This window comes from Alternaria ethzedia (assembly GCF_023757985.1).
Source record: "Alternaria ethzedia strain BMP 0044 chromosome Unknown scaffold_57, whole genome shotgun sequence".
NCBI classification, from domain to species: Eukaryota; Fungi; Ascomycota; class Dothideomycetes; order Pleosporales; family Pleosporaceae; genus Alternaria; species Alternaria ethzedia.
The window spans coordinates 20,816-34,498 of NW_026056250.1; the positions used below are offsets into that span (position 1 = coordinate 20,816).

General features: G+C 52.1%; 4 protein-coding genes across 4 annotated transcripts; 2 read left to right on the plus strand and 2 right to left on the minus strand.

The window, feature by feature from the left end:
• Positions 1 to 2,122: 2,122 nt before the first annotated feature.
• Positions 2,123 to 2,935, minus strand: J4E87_010809 (uncharacterized protein; the record flags this gene model as incomplete). Its single annotated transcript, XM_049382380.1, has 1 exon — positions 2,123 to 2,935. One exon carries the CDS (start codon positions 2,933 to 2,935, stop codon positions 2,123 to 2,125), a length of 813 nt encoding a protein of 270 aa, XP_049227859.1.
• Positions 2,936 to 4,964: 2,029 nt separating this feature from the next.
• On the plus strand, positions 4,965 to 5,579 carry J4E87_010810 (uncharacterized protein; the record flags this gene model as incomplete). Its single annotated transcript, XM_049382381.1, has 1 exon — positions 4,965 to 5,579. The coding sequence occupies one exon, from the start codon at positions 4,965 to 4,967 to the stop codon at positions 5,577 to 5,579; it is 615 nt and encodes a 204-aa protein (XP_049227860.1).
• A 1,507-nt stretch (positions 5,580 to 7,086) lies between these two features.
• J4E87_010811 (uncharacterized protein) lies at positions 7,087 to 10,429 on the plus strand (the record flags this gene model as incomplete). Its single annotated transcript, XM_049382382.1, has 5 exons — positions 7,087 to 7,094; positions 7,284 to 7,598; positions 7,642 to 8,876; positions 8,926 to 10,284; positions 10,365 to 10,429. The coding sequence occupies 5 exons, from the start codon at positions 7,087 to 7,089 to the stop codon at positions 10,427 to 10,429; spliced, it is 2,982 nt and encodes a 993-aa protein (XP_049227861.1).
• A 1,523-nt stretch (positions 10,430 to 11,952) lies between these two features.
• Positions 11,953 to 13,645, minus strand: J4E87_010812 (uncharacterized protein; the record flags this gene model as incomplete). Its single annotated transcript, XM_049382383.1, has 2 exons — positions 11,953 to 12,774; positions 12,824 to 13,645. The coding sequence occupies 2 exons, from the start codon at positions 13,643 to 13,645 to the stop codon at positions 11,953 to 11,955; spliced, it is 1,644 nt and encodes a 547-aa protein (XP_049227862.1).
• Positions 13,646 to 13,683: the final 38 nt, after the last annotated feature.

Sequence of the window (13,683 nt, forward strand, 5' to 3'; positions counted from 1 at the left end):
CGGAAATACGTTCAGACCTTATTCTAATCCATCAAATTACGCACATTGGTTCTTTGTCAAACCTTCATAAGGCCCCCAGGAAGTTCAGCTAACCCTGCATCGAGTGATTAGTTAAACAAGATCTGTAAAGCGATACGGCATAACTTACAACCATCGACATCCTCATCAACAGTGCGCGGAATAGTACACTTCATCGCCTCCTCAGTAGTCTGCGAGTCCAGTACCGAACACACATCACCCGTACAACGCGCATTCATAGCACGCTGGAGTGAGTCGTCCTTCCAGCCAAACACATAGTCTCCATGCTGCGAGAACCCGTTGCTGTATTGACAGCCCGTTAGACTCGATCGACGTTCGAGGAGGAGAAACATGAACTCACCTATCCCCCGTACTAAGCACAAAAGGCTGACTCCCATCCTCTGGCCACAACTCCGCATCATTGAACGCCCTCGTATCCCACATAACCTCATACATAACCTGCGGTATAGCCACCGGATGAGACTCAGGACACGTCCCCGTAGGCCCGACATCGGTTTCCCCCGCCCCATCCGCATACGCCACATGACTCTGATGGTCCGGAGAATCCAAATTAACGCCATCCCAACAAGTTGGAAAAGTGATAACAGAACGAATACCACCCGGACAGAAACCCGTCGGGAGTGTCTGCGCATCCGGCGCCGCGCAGTTAAGATGCATATTATCACCCGTCTCCGGCATACACCTATAACACACCTTCCGAGCCGACGTTTTCTCCGTCGCCAACGCATCCCCAACCAACATGCGAAACCCGGGTCTGAAAGCCGTAACACCAGTCTGATTCTTTGTATCCGGCGTATAATACACCGTTATCCCCGCCGCGCCTTTCAGCCCCTCACTAACAGACTGCGGCACCCTTTTGTACGTGCCATTGCGAGCGCGGAAGTACAAGACGGCGGTCCAGTAGTTCGAGAAGTCTTCAGAAAACGTGCAGCTTGTGCATGTGGACGCGGTGACGAGGTCGTGGGACTGCGGCATGGAGGCTGTGAAGGAGTTTCCGCCGACGATTTGGTGGAGGTGGGGGGAGGGGATGAGGGAGGGGAAGACGAGGGGGTCGAGGCGCTCGACGACGAGTTGCGAGCATTGGAAGCGGAGCATGGGGGGGATGGTTATGTTGAAGAAGGGGGGTTGGGCTGAGACATGGTGGGCGAGGAGGAGGATGGGGAGGAAGGTTGGCCGCATGTTTGTGGTCGTGGGAGGTGGTGTTGGAAATGAGGATAAGAATAGTGGGATGTCCGGAATTTAAACGGCGCGAACACTAATAAAATGTAAACTTCAGATACTTGCTGTCCGTCTTTGTCTGCCGTCTCTCACATCTGATCCACGATCACATGTTGTTGAGTAAACAGCCAATGTCGGTGTGATGGCTGCGGGGCCCGGGAGTCACTTCCTCGGGTCCTACCCTAATGTCGCACGACTTCATTTTAGCCTTTGAGAACGCTGGCAGTATCATACTCGACGATCACTGCGATACGCATGTGGGGCTCTGCGTGTATATGAAAAGTAAATTGCTATCGCTGCAAACCCATGTAGGTAGGTGCATGCCAAGGACATCCTTCAAATCCTTTAGCTGATTTAGAAGCCTGATAAAGACGCAAGAGAGAGTTGGCACATGAAAAGAGAGATATTGTCGCCAGTTTAAGTAATGCATAGCTGAAAAACCTTGAAGATAGGGATGCTATGTACTAGCAAGGAAGTATTCGATACTTTTCAGACGGCTAGCTGGTTATCGTCCGCGTCGACGTATACAGCACGTAGGATCGTTCTCTTCTCCACAGGCGGCTGCTTGTAATCGTGTATTCGTTATACCCTCCAAGTCAATAATACGCCAACTAAAATGTGGGAAGGTGGTTCTTCGTATCGAGGAAACGTCAAGACGGACTCTTAAGCGAAAGAGGTGGTTCGATTCCGTAACCGTACGTCGTGTGAGATGATGCGTTAGTCGCTTTCGGGGTATCTAAGGCCGTTATCATATTCAGCGCGGCATGATTTGTAGTCTAGGTGCATCGAAGAATCGATCTCTGATCTGCTTGCAGAGTCGAGAGGAAGTGGGGTCCAAGAAAGGAGCGTATTCCGTGGAAATGACTCATTTGCCAGCCTCCTTCATCGTTATAGCCAGACCGGAGGCAGTACTTGACATGCTGCTACCACTGCCACTTTTCCTTCTACTGTGTTGTTTGGCGGACTCGGAGCCGGCACTACCACGCCGACTATTTGAGGTGGGATGCACAGGGAAGTAGCCAGATCCGTCCTCGACGGCAGAGCGTACTGGTGTCCTTGCCCTGCTCTGTACCGGGCTCATGCGAAACGCTTCTGATACAGCACTCCACCTCTGTCCCGGACTTGCACCGCCTGTCAAACTCCGCGCATGCCTCCGCGTAGGCGTCTCGGCAGGTAATTGGAGCCGTGAGTTGATGCCCATCCACAGCGCCTCTTCGTCGTCGTCCCCCGGCACTCTCCATCCTCCCACGCCCTCAAAGTCACGCGTCAATTCGCTTGTACCAATGAGCGCCGTGAGAGAGTTGTTCTTATGTTTCAGGAGACGTGACGTATGCGCCGAGTGTAGAGCTGCATCTTGCGAAGATGTCGTGCTAGCCGTGCTTGTGCGGCGATGGCGCTGCCCGGTCGGGGAGTGTCGGGCGGACGAAGGTATAAGAGGGGCCCGAAGCGGAACTGGCTTCGAAGCCGATGGTGATAGCCATGCGCCTATGATTGCAATGGCGAGACGGCAATATACGGTTAATGCGCGGAAGGAGAGGAGCGATACGGCGATTGAGGTGGTGACGACGGCGAAGAAGGCGAGCGGGATTGAGACGGAGAGCAGGATGAAGGGCGTGACGGCATAGACGGGGTTCAACAGGCTGAGCTCAAGGCTGGATGAGCCCAGTCGAAGAAACATAATGGCGACCCGTGGTGGAGAAGGAAGCAATGATGACGGGTGTTCGCATGTGAAAGTTGCGGGGAAGCGCCAAGGTCAACCAGACGCGACCTCTCCACCCGTTCTCTGCGGAGCATCGACAGCGAGCCTCTCCGCTCAATTCCCGCTGAATCGCCTTGCTGTCGTCCGCGCAGGTGTGATGCCAATCCCGATCAGCACGGCGCTGAGAGATGTGCCCTTGAAGATGCTCTCGTACTGCTCGATCTTGAGGCGGGTCGAGTAGGGCTGACGCTTGATGCGGAGAAAAGTCGCGCCCGTGACGGCCAGCCAGGCGCCGAAGAGGATTTCGTAACGGTACTTCTCCACCACGGTTTCCGAGGCGTTGCCAGACATGATAATGATGCGGTCGGCCAAAAGCAAAGGTGGAGGAAGCGATGAAGGTTGCGGGATCGGGCGGCAGAGGCCTTGATAATATGGAAGATTTCATGACGTCGTTGGTTGGCTCACCATCACGCGCTCGCCACCGCTACTTGCATCCATCACACCACGCGTCAGACCGCTGCCATACGACGGGAAAACATCGTGAACAGTGTCGTCCACTCGCTCTCGATTATTGTTTTTGCGCATGGGTCTCTACCGCCCAACCATTGTAAACTTACTAGCGCCTAGATACTGATTGGATCGCTTTGTCCATGCACGACTTCCTCTTTGTCTCGACCTTATCACGGAATCGCTCACCGCAATTTCATTCTAGACAGTACATCACCCAAGATCTCAGCCTCATTTCAGGTTCATAATCTACCGAGACTGAAGCGCGTATCATGTCGACGCGAAATGTTTGGAAGATCGACCGCAGGTCCTTGATCATCATTCCGATTACCGTTGCCGTGATTCTCGGCATTGCATTCCTGCTTTCACGAAAGCTAAAGCGAACCTTCTTCGGTCGTTCCAAGAAGTTGCTACTTCCGTTGACTAACACACCGCCACGCAAGACATCTTTCCAGCATCATCTCCAGGCTTTGCGCACGTGGTGGAAGTCTGCAGTCTCTTCTGCCACTAGCTCGCCTCAGCCTCACGACCGCCTCACTCATCGAGGATGGTTCCAGCGTTACAATGCCGAGAAAAGTCTCTTTGAGGAAGAGCGTTGCAAGGAGATGCGAAAAGAATGGAAGCCGAGAGTGTTCATTCAAAATTACAGGGAGCACTGGAATCGGATTGCCGAAGAGCAGAAGAAAGCTCGACAAACGCAGTGGGAGAAATTCAAAGACAAGGTAGGACTTTAAGTATGTATCGATATAATATGCCATCACTTCTCATCATGATATCTTGCCATTAGTACGTTTTGTACATCGTCTTTGTATGCAATGTGATCTGCGGTGGTACAACTGGGCGCAGCACACTGACGGCTTTGTCTCCGGCAACTTCTTCGAACAAAGATGATACTCGGCTATGCTCTCGGTTAGTTATAGATTCCTGTTCTACTCTCGAAGACCATAGTCATAACTTCAAATGTCATCTGCTTTACGAAAAGATGGCTACATCAATTATCGCCTCACATGTCCACAAAGTCGATCTGGCTGATGCATCCGCTGAAGCGTCAGTCGAGGAACTGCAACCCCAAGGCATCTCCAATCAAACGATCATCATTATAGTTTCCATACTAGGCTCTGCAACCATCTTAGCCATTGTCGTCGGAGTTATAAGCTACTTTCGACATCGACGTCGGAGAAAGGCCAATCAAGAACGCCAACAGGAGATCGAACGGAGTTTGCAACGGGCTCGACGACCCGTCCTCACGTTAGACACAGATATACCAATCGCAACTCAGTACAGGAGGTCGGTTGCTCGAACCGGCTAGCGGACATCCTGCTATCAGATATCCCCGGGCCCGCAATGTGACCAAGATTCAAGCACTGTGCGACTACATGTCCGGACGTTCAACACACAGTCGCTTCAGCTTATCAAGATAGTTCCTGTCTCAATGCTTCATCTCAGCCCACAAAAACCCTTCAAACTATCAGTTTCACAAACTCAAGCCCGGCCAACACTCATGGCATTAACCCACGACCAAGTCGGTGCCATAGTCGCTAGCTGCGCAGGCGCGGTCTTGCTAACCATCTTCCTAATTCTTATCTTCGTCCACCCGGTCCGACTTTACACTTTCTCTCGACGCAAGTCTCCTCATTCCAACCCAGCTTTCACTACCGCAGACGAAGAATCCCAACGTCTCTCCATACCCGAGACTCGCTTCTCCCTTATCAGCCACTTCGAAACCATCGGTAACCTAGTCATACCGCCCCAGCATCGTCCTCTTCCCTCTGCACTAGACATCATCAACCGTGTAGCAATAGCCGTTGCGTTGCCTGCAGGTACAAAGCCCGCGGACTTGGATCCTGGAAGGAGTGCCGAAGCTGTAGAAAAAGCGTCGTGGACTCTCATCGAGCGTCAAGACTCGCTTGTCATGCGTGAAAGTGCTGCTCAAGAAAGCAAGAGGATGTCTGTGAATCATATGGAGCAGTTAGAGAAGCTGCAGAGTATGTTTGTTATTGGGGATGGAGAGGAGGATGAGGATTGGGATGATGCTGATTCAGTAGATCATGACTCGGAGGTGGCTCATGGTTTTGGGTCGGGTAAGGCGATGAGTGGGATGTATCATGCGGGGTAGACTGTATTAGAGTAAGATGTTGATGTTGATGTTGTGGCAATATGAGATCGTCTCGTATCGTGCAATGGGTTTTGGGAGATTCAAACAGTCATTATCGGAAGTCATTTGAGCATCTTAAGGAGCGTGGACACTACAGTATATCAAGGAAAATTCAAGCCCAGTGCGTCGTCTCTTGTTGTTCCCCAAGTTTCCAGATACACGCCATCCCATGGCGTCTCTGCGTTATGTTCACCAAGCCAGGATAGAGCAGGCAAAGTCTTTGATCTCCGTCGTCGCATGTGGTAGATCGCAGGTGTACTGCATCTCTAGACAATAGAGGTGGCTGTCTGTTTCGTGTTGTGGAAAGGAAGCAGAACGTGGGGAAACGCACGCCGTCTCGGCGCAGATCAGCCGACGCGCGCTTAGTCAGCTTCTGCTCAACACGCGACGCGTGACGCGTCTGTTCCTTCCATCTTCACCCGTCCAGTCGACTTGTTTTTAACTTTCCCCCTACCATCGCAAATCGAACGTAAACATCGCAACCATATCACACCCGCCCAATCTGAAGGTCCGGATGCGATAGACACTCATCCTCTCAAACCTTACTCGGCCTGAGTAACACGACCTGGGAGCTGTCAAGCACCTGCGGCTCCAGGAGAGCTGTCTGCACGTGTCACAGAGAACGCGAATTTGTCGCGCGTGCCATGAATGCAAATCTGGTACTTCACATGCTCCACAGTCGCTAACCCACAGACGCAGCCTCAACATCGGAGCTCGCGAAGGTATCCTGGACCGCAATGTTCGGGGGCACGCGCTTCTTGTCCTTTGACAACTACCATTCGCCAGCATTACAGGCATTGTTCGCACCTTGACTGGCCGTCTAAAATGCTCATCACACAGCTTCAATGTTGTGCATGGTCATTGGCCAATGTCTCATGTTTCAAGATCGTCGCATTACCGAACGGCCCGGTCGCGGGATGATCACATCCACTAGGACAGCCCGGCAGTGAGGTAAAGCCCTCTGCAATACTGTTTTATTGCTCCTTCAGCACCCTGTGCGACGTCGAGAGATGGTCTCGGCCACAATTGTGTTTTGCGATCATGCGAGCGGCTAGCTGGCTTCGATTTGGAGAAATATTTCTCTGACCTGTACTACAGTCAGACTTCTTCACTGCGAGCAGTTCTCCATCCACAGCAATGCGATCCTCGCGCAAGTGTCAGCATTACGGAGTAACAGGCCCCAGCGCATAATGCGCCTCTTTGATATGCTGCACGTACGACATGAAGTGGGCATGTTTCTGATGTTTCTAGCGTTTCTAGTTCTACGTCTAGGATGTTTCAAGAACGGCACCCCGGACAGCATCACCATGTCCACTCTGCTCGACATATAGTATCGCTGTGGCACTTGGCCGGGCGCCTACTCTTGGTTCCTGAGTGAGTGTTGTGGCAGGCCACCGCCATTGACACATTCGCCTTCTGGTTTCTTCTTGCACATGTATTTGAGATACCCCACTACCTCCTTATAATAATGTTTGCGTTTGCTTCTGAAAGGCCGGTCTGGCACCTACTGGCATGCTTTACGACCTTCTTTTTGCTTTACTCATCGGCTGCCTTTTGGTTCGGCTCACGGGGATCATTCGTTAGCGAACATTACCCAGACAGCCTCACAGCAATCTTCTCTACACAGACCATCGATGCGCTCAACCAAGACGTAAGGTTGCGCAGTGCGCTACTATCACTCACAGAAGCCATCGCACTATCTTCCAGTGATATCGGTGAGAAGCTTCGTTCGGAAAGTCTCCAGAACTTTGGCGCCAATCTCACGGATGGTATCAAGCACGTTCGGTCGAAAGAGGGGTCAGAACTGAAGAGGAGGGACTTGCAGGATGACATCAGTAGTACTTTCCGAGATTTGACGGGTGCTGGTGGTATAGGCGGGTTCAATCTGACAGGTGGATTGGCCGGTGTACTGGGCAGCCTAGGGGACTTGATGACGGGCTCCCTTGGTACACCCGCTTTGTTTCTGGGTATAGGTTTAGGGTACGTAGGTGCCCACCACAACGAACAGACTAACCATTAGCAGAATGGGTACAACGACTGCTCTCAACCTGACCGACATGGAGGAAGCCAACGCGATAGCTTCGAGCATCGCCACCGCCTACAACGCTTCAGCAAGTGGTGCGAACCTCGTCGCTCAGCAACTTGGAAACGGCCTATCGAGGCAAATTACCCCTTCCTTCGATGACAACAACTTCTCTCTCGCCCCTGCGGCCTTTGCCCTGGCATCTGGCATTGGAAACGCGACTGCAGTAGGGTTCGGTCTGACAGAGCAACGTTTCGCGCCTTCGTCGGATTCGAGCATTGAGGGTCTAGCTGGAAATTTTGGTCTTGGGGTTGCAATGCCGATCGTATCCAACATTGACCTTCGAGCCACTATCAAGAGTTTGGGAAATAGTTCCGGTGTCTCGAGCTTCATGCAGAATCTTCCCAAGATCGCGGCAGCAGCAGGGCTGGGCCTAGGAGAAGGCGCAAGAAACGGCTTGGGCTTGACAGCATCAGAGCCATCAGGATCTGAGAATCAGAAGCGACAATCTGTGGATCCCACAGCAGACACGATAGACTTTCCGAGAACCGTAAAGCATTTCGCCAGAGGCCTTAGCCAGTCATTCATTCAGGGCAGCAACTTCTCAAATCTAGACATCGGGTCTATGACGGCCTTCCCCAACACGACCGAGCTCCAGGCCATGCTCCGACCTATGGCTGCGGGAGCTGGTGCGGGTATAGGCATGGGGATTGCCATCGGATTGAACTTCAAAGCAGTGGATGCTCCGCCAATGATCGCTAGTAATATTGACAGCGACAACGAACAAACGGCCTTGGCTGCGGAAGGTTTCACGCAAAACCTTTTTTCCAACCTGCTCATTAACGGTACCGCCATTCAACAAGCGAAATCGTTCATCGCGAACAACCCACCTCAAGCATTGCAGGGTATCGATGGTGCGAAGGCAGCGGAAGGCCTCGCTAGAGGTACCATCGAAGGCGTTGTGAGCGCGATGTATTCTGTCGGAGGAGTCAAGAACTTGATCAGTGGCGATCTTCCGGATACGGCATACGACAATGTGCCAGTTTTGGCACCGACACAGTTTAACGATACGCTAAACGGCTCGGCTGTTGGCTTTGCGCGAGGGCTTACAGGCAAAGCGACGATACTGGTTGCGGAGATCGTCAGAAACCTCACTCAGGGCATGTCAAAGTCTGATGTGGCTCCTCCATCACGTCGAAGCATTGTCGGAGAGTTCCACGAGGATTCCAGTGTAGGTAAGGAATTGCTGCTAGCTGAGCTTTTGCATATACTGACACATCGCAGTAGCATCTAGTCCGATTACCGCCCGTCAATCTCAAGGCGGAGCCAGCCAATTCCCTATAGCTATCGACCCCGCCACAGCGCAGAAAGGCGCACAGAAATTGGTCGATACTCTCACATGCCAGGGAATCGGCGGCATCGCGTCCGCAGCTTTTGGTGCTATGGCCGCGGCCAAAGCGAACGCTACTATGATGGGCAAAGCGATGGGCCAACTCGGTCAGACTCTCGACCCAACGGTATTGCAAGCACTGCCCCGAGGACCTATTACAGTCTTATCAGAAGGAAACATGTTCGAGATTATCATCGAAAGCCAGAGTGTGAAGATCAATGGCCTGGCGCTGGTCCCATTTGCAGTCATTACAGGACTACACGTCCTGTTCGCTGGTCTCGCATTTCTTACCTTCCTTCCATTATACCTTGTCTTGGGTGTAGTCTGGCGGTTCTCCGTCCTGACCGGCTTCCCAGTGGATGAAGCCAAGAACAGGAAATGGCGTATGGGCTTTTTGATCACGTTCGCCATTCTAGGCATCACTGGTATAATCCTAGGCATGGTCGGTATGGGAAGCTCTCGTCATTTCCGCGACACACATGGCATCATGGGCCTCATTTGTCTCATATTCCTTTTCCCAGCAGTGGGATTCTCCATCGTTCGTCTTCGTACAGAGATTCCACATCCCTCACCCGCAGCATTCGCCGGAATTAAAGGCCCTATCGCGGTTGCGAAGACACCGCAACGCATCTACCTCGTCAGTGGTATCAGTACCCAGCTACTATTGGGGCTAGGCCAATTCGCCTTCTTGCAGGGTTTCGCCACACTGCGTGCCATATCACTTTGCGTCGCCGACGCGGTGCTGACCTCAGCGAGCGTTTCTGGTCTCGTGAGTATTGTCTTGATGATACAAATCAGTGCCACGGCATTAGTCGGCATTCGGGCCTGGTTGGAACAACACATTGCCAAGAAAGAGGCAGCCGGCATGACTCGAACAACGACTGTTGGTTCTAGTGGGCTCAAACGAAGCGACACGATGGCTACGTTCGGTTTCGATAGGAAAGATCCGCTATCGGTTTCCAGATTGATCACCACCAAACCCAAACTCACACAACGAAAGACGGAAGAGCTCAAAGGCTCCGAAGACAGTGGTATCGGCACTCCATTCAACTTCAGGAAAGAAGGAAGCATCAACGAGCCAGATACACAAGACGACAACTTCCTCTCGCCCGAAGAGCGGATCAACTACCAGCAGCGCGGCATCTACAACCCCAAGACCGGAGGTTACACATACCCTGTCCAGAGTATGAATCATGGCGACGAAGAGTTCTACAATAGGTCAACTACATATGGAGATCGCCGCCCCTCTTCGGGTGTGTTTGACCCCTTGCTGTCTCCCCGGCCCCCGATGGCAGCCGCTACCGGGCCGAGAATGACTGGCGTTACTGTTCAGGATCTATGGCCTCCACCAATGCCGCCAAGTTTGTACATGACGACGAGGACTCAGAAGACTGTTAGCAGTAGGTATAGTAGGCCAATAGATGGGAATGTGCCTGTGAGGGATAGCTTTATGGGTTTTGGGAACCGATGAGGGAGATGACGGGATTTTGGAAGTGAGAAGAAATGCATGTATATCACAATGTATGATAGAGATACCAATTGATCCGATTGAAGTACATTCCAAGACACTATGCGCGTAGTGATCAAGCTCGATGGTGATGCGAATGATCGTTGCTCATGTGATTGATGCACTCAATGACACAAACGGAGACCCGGTAATTTCCGCGACGCCGTTGTCGGCAGTCAGCCGAGTATAAAAATCTGTCTTTCGTACTCTGTGGTCATTCCTCATTGCTCAAACTCTCCTGGAATATTTCCAAAGTATTATATCAACTAAGTCATGTTTGCGGCCTTCCTGTCTGCTTCCAAAAAGAACATTCTCATTTTATCATGAGGCTGAGCCCGAAAAACTGCTTCCATGGTTACTCGTTGTGGTCGTCTCCCAACATCCAACTTTGAAACGTTCTACTCTTCCTCGATACCCCAAAAAGAAGGTTACACCCGGACATGTCGATCGCTGCCTCCGCCCTGCTTCAAAATCAGATTCGTATTCTTCGATGACGACTCCCCCGACCTCTGCTCTTCCAAAACTTTTATCAAACCAACGGATGCTTTGCGGCGCTGCCTCTCAAAAGAGAAGATACGGAACGCATGTCGGAAACTAAAAACCAGGAGATATAGTTCACATGTTCGTGAGCCTCGAGCATCCGATTCGCAGCGGCTACATTCTGTATTCAAAAACTCACCAAGATCTTTCCCATGCAGCCGGCTGCTGCAAGAGCGTATAGAATCAGCTCGGCCTTGCAGACATCTTCTCCTCTTCAACACACCGCGCGGTCTCAAGAAACTAAAAGTCGAACGACACTGAGACATGTCTTTTCCTGAGCTGTGTTTCTAAAAGAGGAGCCTCCATCCATAATGATTTGTGCGGAGGAAACGCAAAACATTATACGACCAATACATGAGAAGAGCACCTTGCGACAGCACATCGCGATGCATGTTTTCATTTCATACATTTTCGACCTCATCACTAGGCATATAAGAGTATATAATCTTCAACGTTGCCTGGAGAACTCTTCTGCGCACCAATCTCTGGCACAAATTTCCAAAAATTGAAGGAACTGGCGGATGTGCGAGTTTCTGCTCTCTAGAACCAAGAAACTAGGAACTCATGATTTGCGTCTGGCTGTGTGCACCGTCCATGCAAACAAAGTGCTTGTGTTCAAAACGCGTCACTAGTGCTAATATACCAAATATTGAGGGAAGAGACTCGAGTCGGAGGGCTTGTCCATCATATCAAAACCAGATCATGTTGCGGCAGGTCATGTTTTGATGTCCCTGGGAGTCGAAGAACGGCACGACTATATACAAAACATACTTCCAAAAGCTGCCAACTTCACCTACATGTCCGGCTGGAGAGAAGCACCTAGCGGGTCAATACGCCATGCATATTTTGGGTCTAAAAAATTTTAAAAGATTCTTCATGCATCCAAAACTTTGAGCATCTCCTCCACGCTCTGGAACTTCTCCCTCTCCTTCCCTTTGCTCTTGCCTCTGGCCCGTTCAGCCTCATCGATCTTCTTCCAATCCGACCAACTCAACGGTCTGGTACTAGTAACATTATCTTTGAGGCCATCCCAGCCGAGACCCGTGCTTCTATTGTCGCCGCTGCTATCGTTCAAAAACGGTACGTCGGCCTCCCAGTCCTGCGCAATGATGTCCGCAGATGCAAAGGCGTCTTGCATGGTACTAGCGATGACGCCGGTCGGTCCACGCTTGACCCAACCTGCACAGTATAACCCATGGACGTGACCAGCTGTCAAGCTGCCAGGCCCTGCCGATGTTGTGATGACACGCCCGTGCATGTCATTGGGTATTATGCCGAGCTTCTCGTCGAAGGGTACGCCGATGTCGGAAAGGCCAGGTAGACCGGTCGATTTGTATCCTACGGATCTAAAAGCCAGCGAGGCCTCCAGCGATGTCTCTTCGTTTGTGGGTGTGACGCGGGCTCGTTGGTCGAAAGGATCGGCGTCGGGGACAAATTGTTGCTTTGTAAAGGCGATTGAAGAGAGGTGACCAGCGTCTGCGAGCATCGACTTGGGCGCTTGCATGAAGTCAAGGGCCCATGACCGAGACGCTTCCTCTTTAGTAGCCTTGCTACCTTTGAGAAGGACTTCAGCTATCCGCTTTTGTACTCGGGGGAGCTTCTTGATCTCGGGTGGGTAGAGGGAGCGGTCGATTGGTTCGAAGGCGACGGAGGGGATGTTCATGAGCTCGCGAGCCTCTTTGACAGTGAAGGCAGCCTGGCTTCCAGTAAGCGATATATCAATGCATGCGGATAATGAGACGTACCTGTATTGGCCCACGCCGGCCAACGACCCTTACAGATCGCACCCGACTCTCTGATAGCGTCTGGATAGCCTGCTCCGAGATGTCGGTATGCCGTAGACTGTCAACAGGGCTGAGCAAGATGCGCGCAACATCCAGCGCCACATTTCCCTGCCCTATGACGACTGCCTGCTCACCAGCTTGGAGGTTTGGCTCCAGGCTCCGAAACTGCGGCAGCGCATTGTACCATCCCACGAAAGACCTGGCCGAGTATACTCCCGGCAGATCCTCTCCCGGGATCCCCAACTGCCTGTCTTCACTTGCGCCGTATGAGAACAGGATCGCGTCGTAGTGGGGCTTCATCTTGGCCAATTCGACATCGTGGCCAACCCTCACATTGCCAATATAATTGAAGCGCGGTGATTGCGCGACCTCCTCGAACGTGTCCTGGCAGTTCTTGACCTCTGGATGGTCCGGCGCGACACCGTAGCGGACAAGCCCATACGGCACCGGAAGTTGCTCGTACATGTCCACGACGGCATCTTGGTTCTTGTTCATCAACCGGTATGCCGTGTAGAAGCCTGCCGGTCCAGAGCCGATGACTGCGACGCGAAGGCGCCCGCGCGCGGTTGCAGTCGTGCTGTAGGCATTGCGAAGTGGTCTTGGTGTTGCAGATGCGCTGTTGTATGGAGACGGCTTTGTTGTCCGATATCGTATCGTGCTGATCGCTCTCGCATGCTTCAAGGTACCATGGTCGCGTACTATCGGAGCCGACGCGCTTGATATGCGTTGAGTGCAGCTAGCGCAAACATAGGGCGTCCTCTGTAGGCGCCGGAGAAGGTGCATGGTGTAGAGGTCCTTGCATCTGATAGCGGCGATCGCCG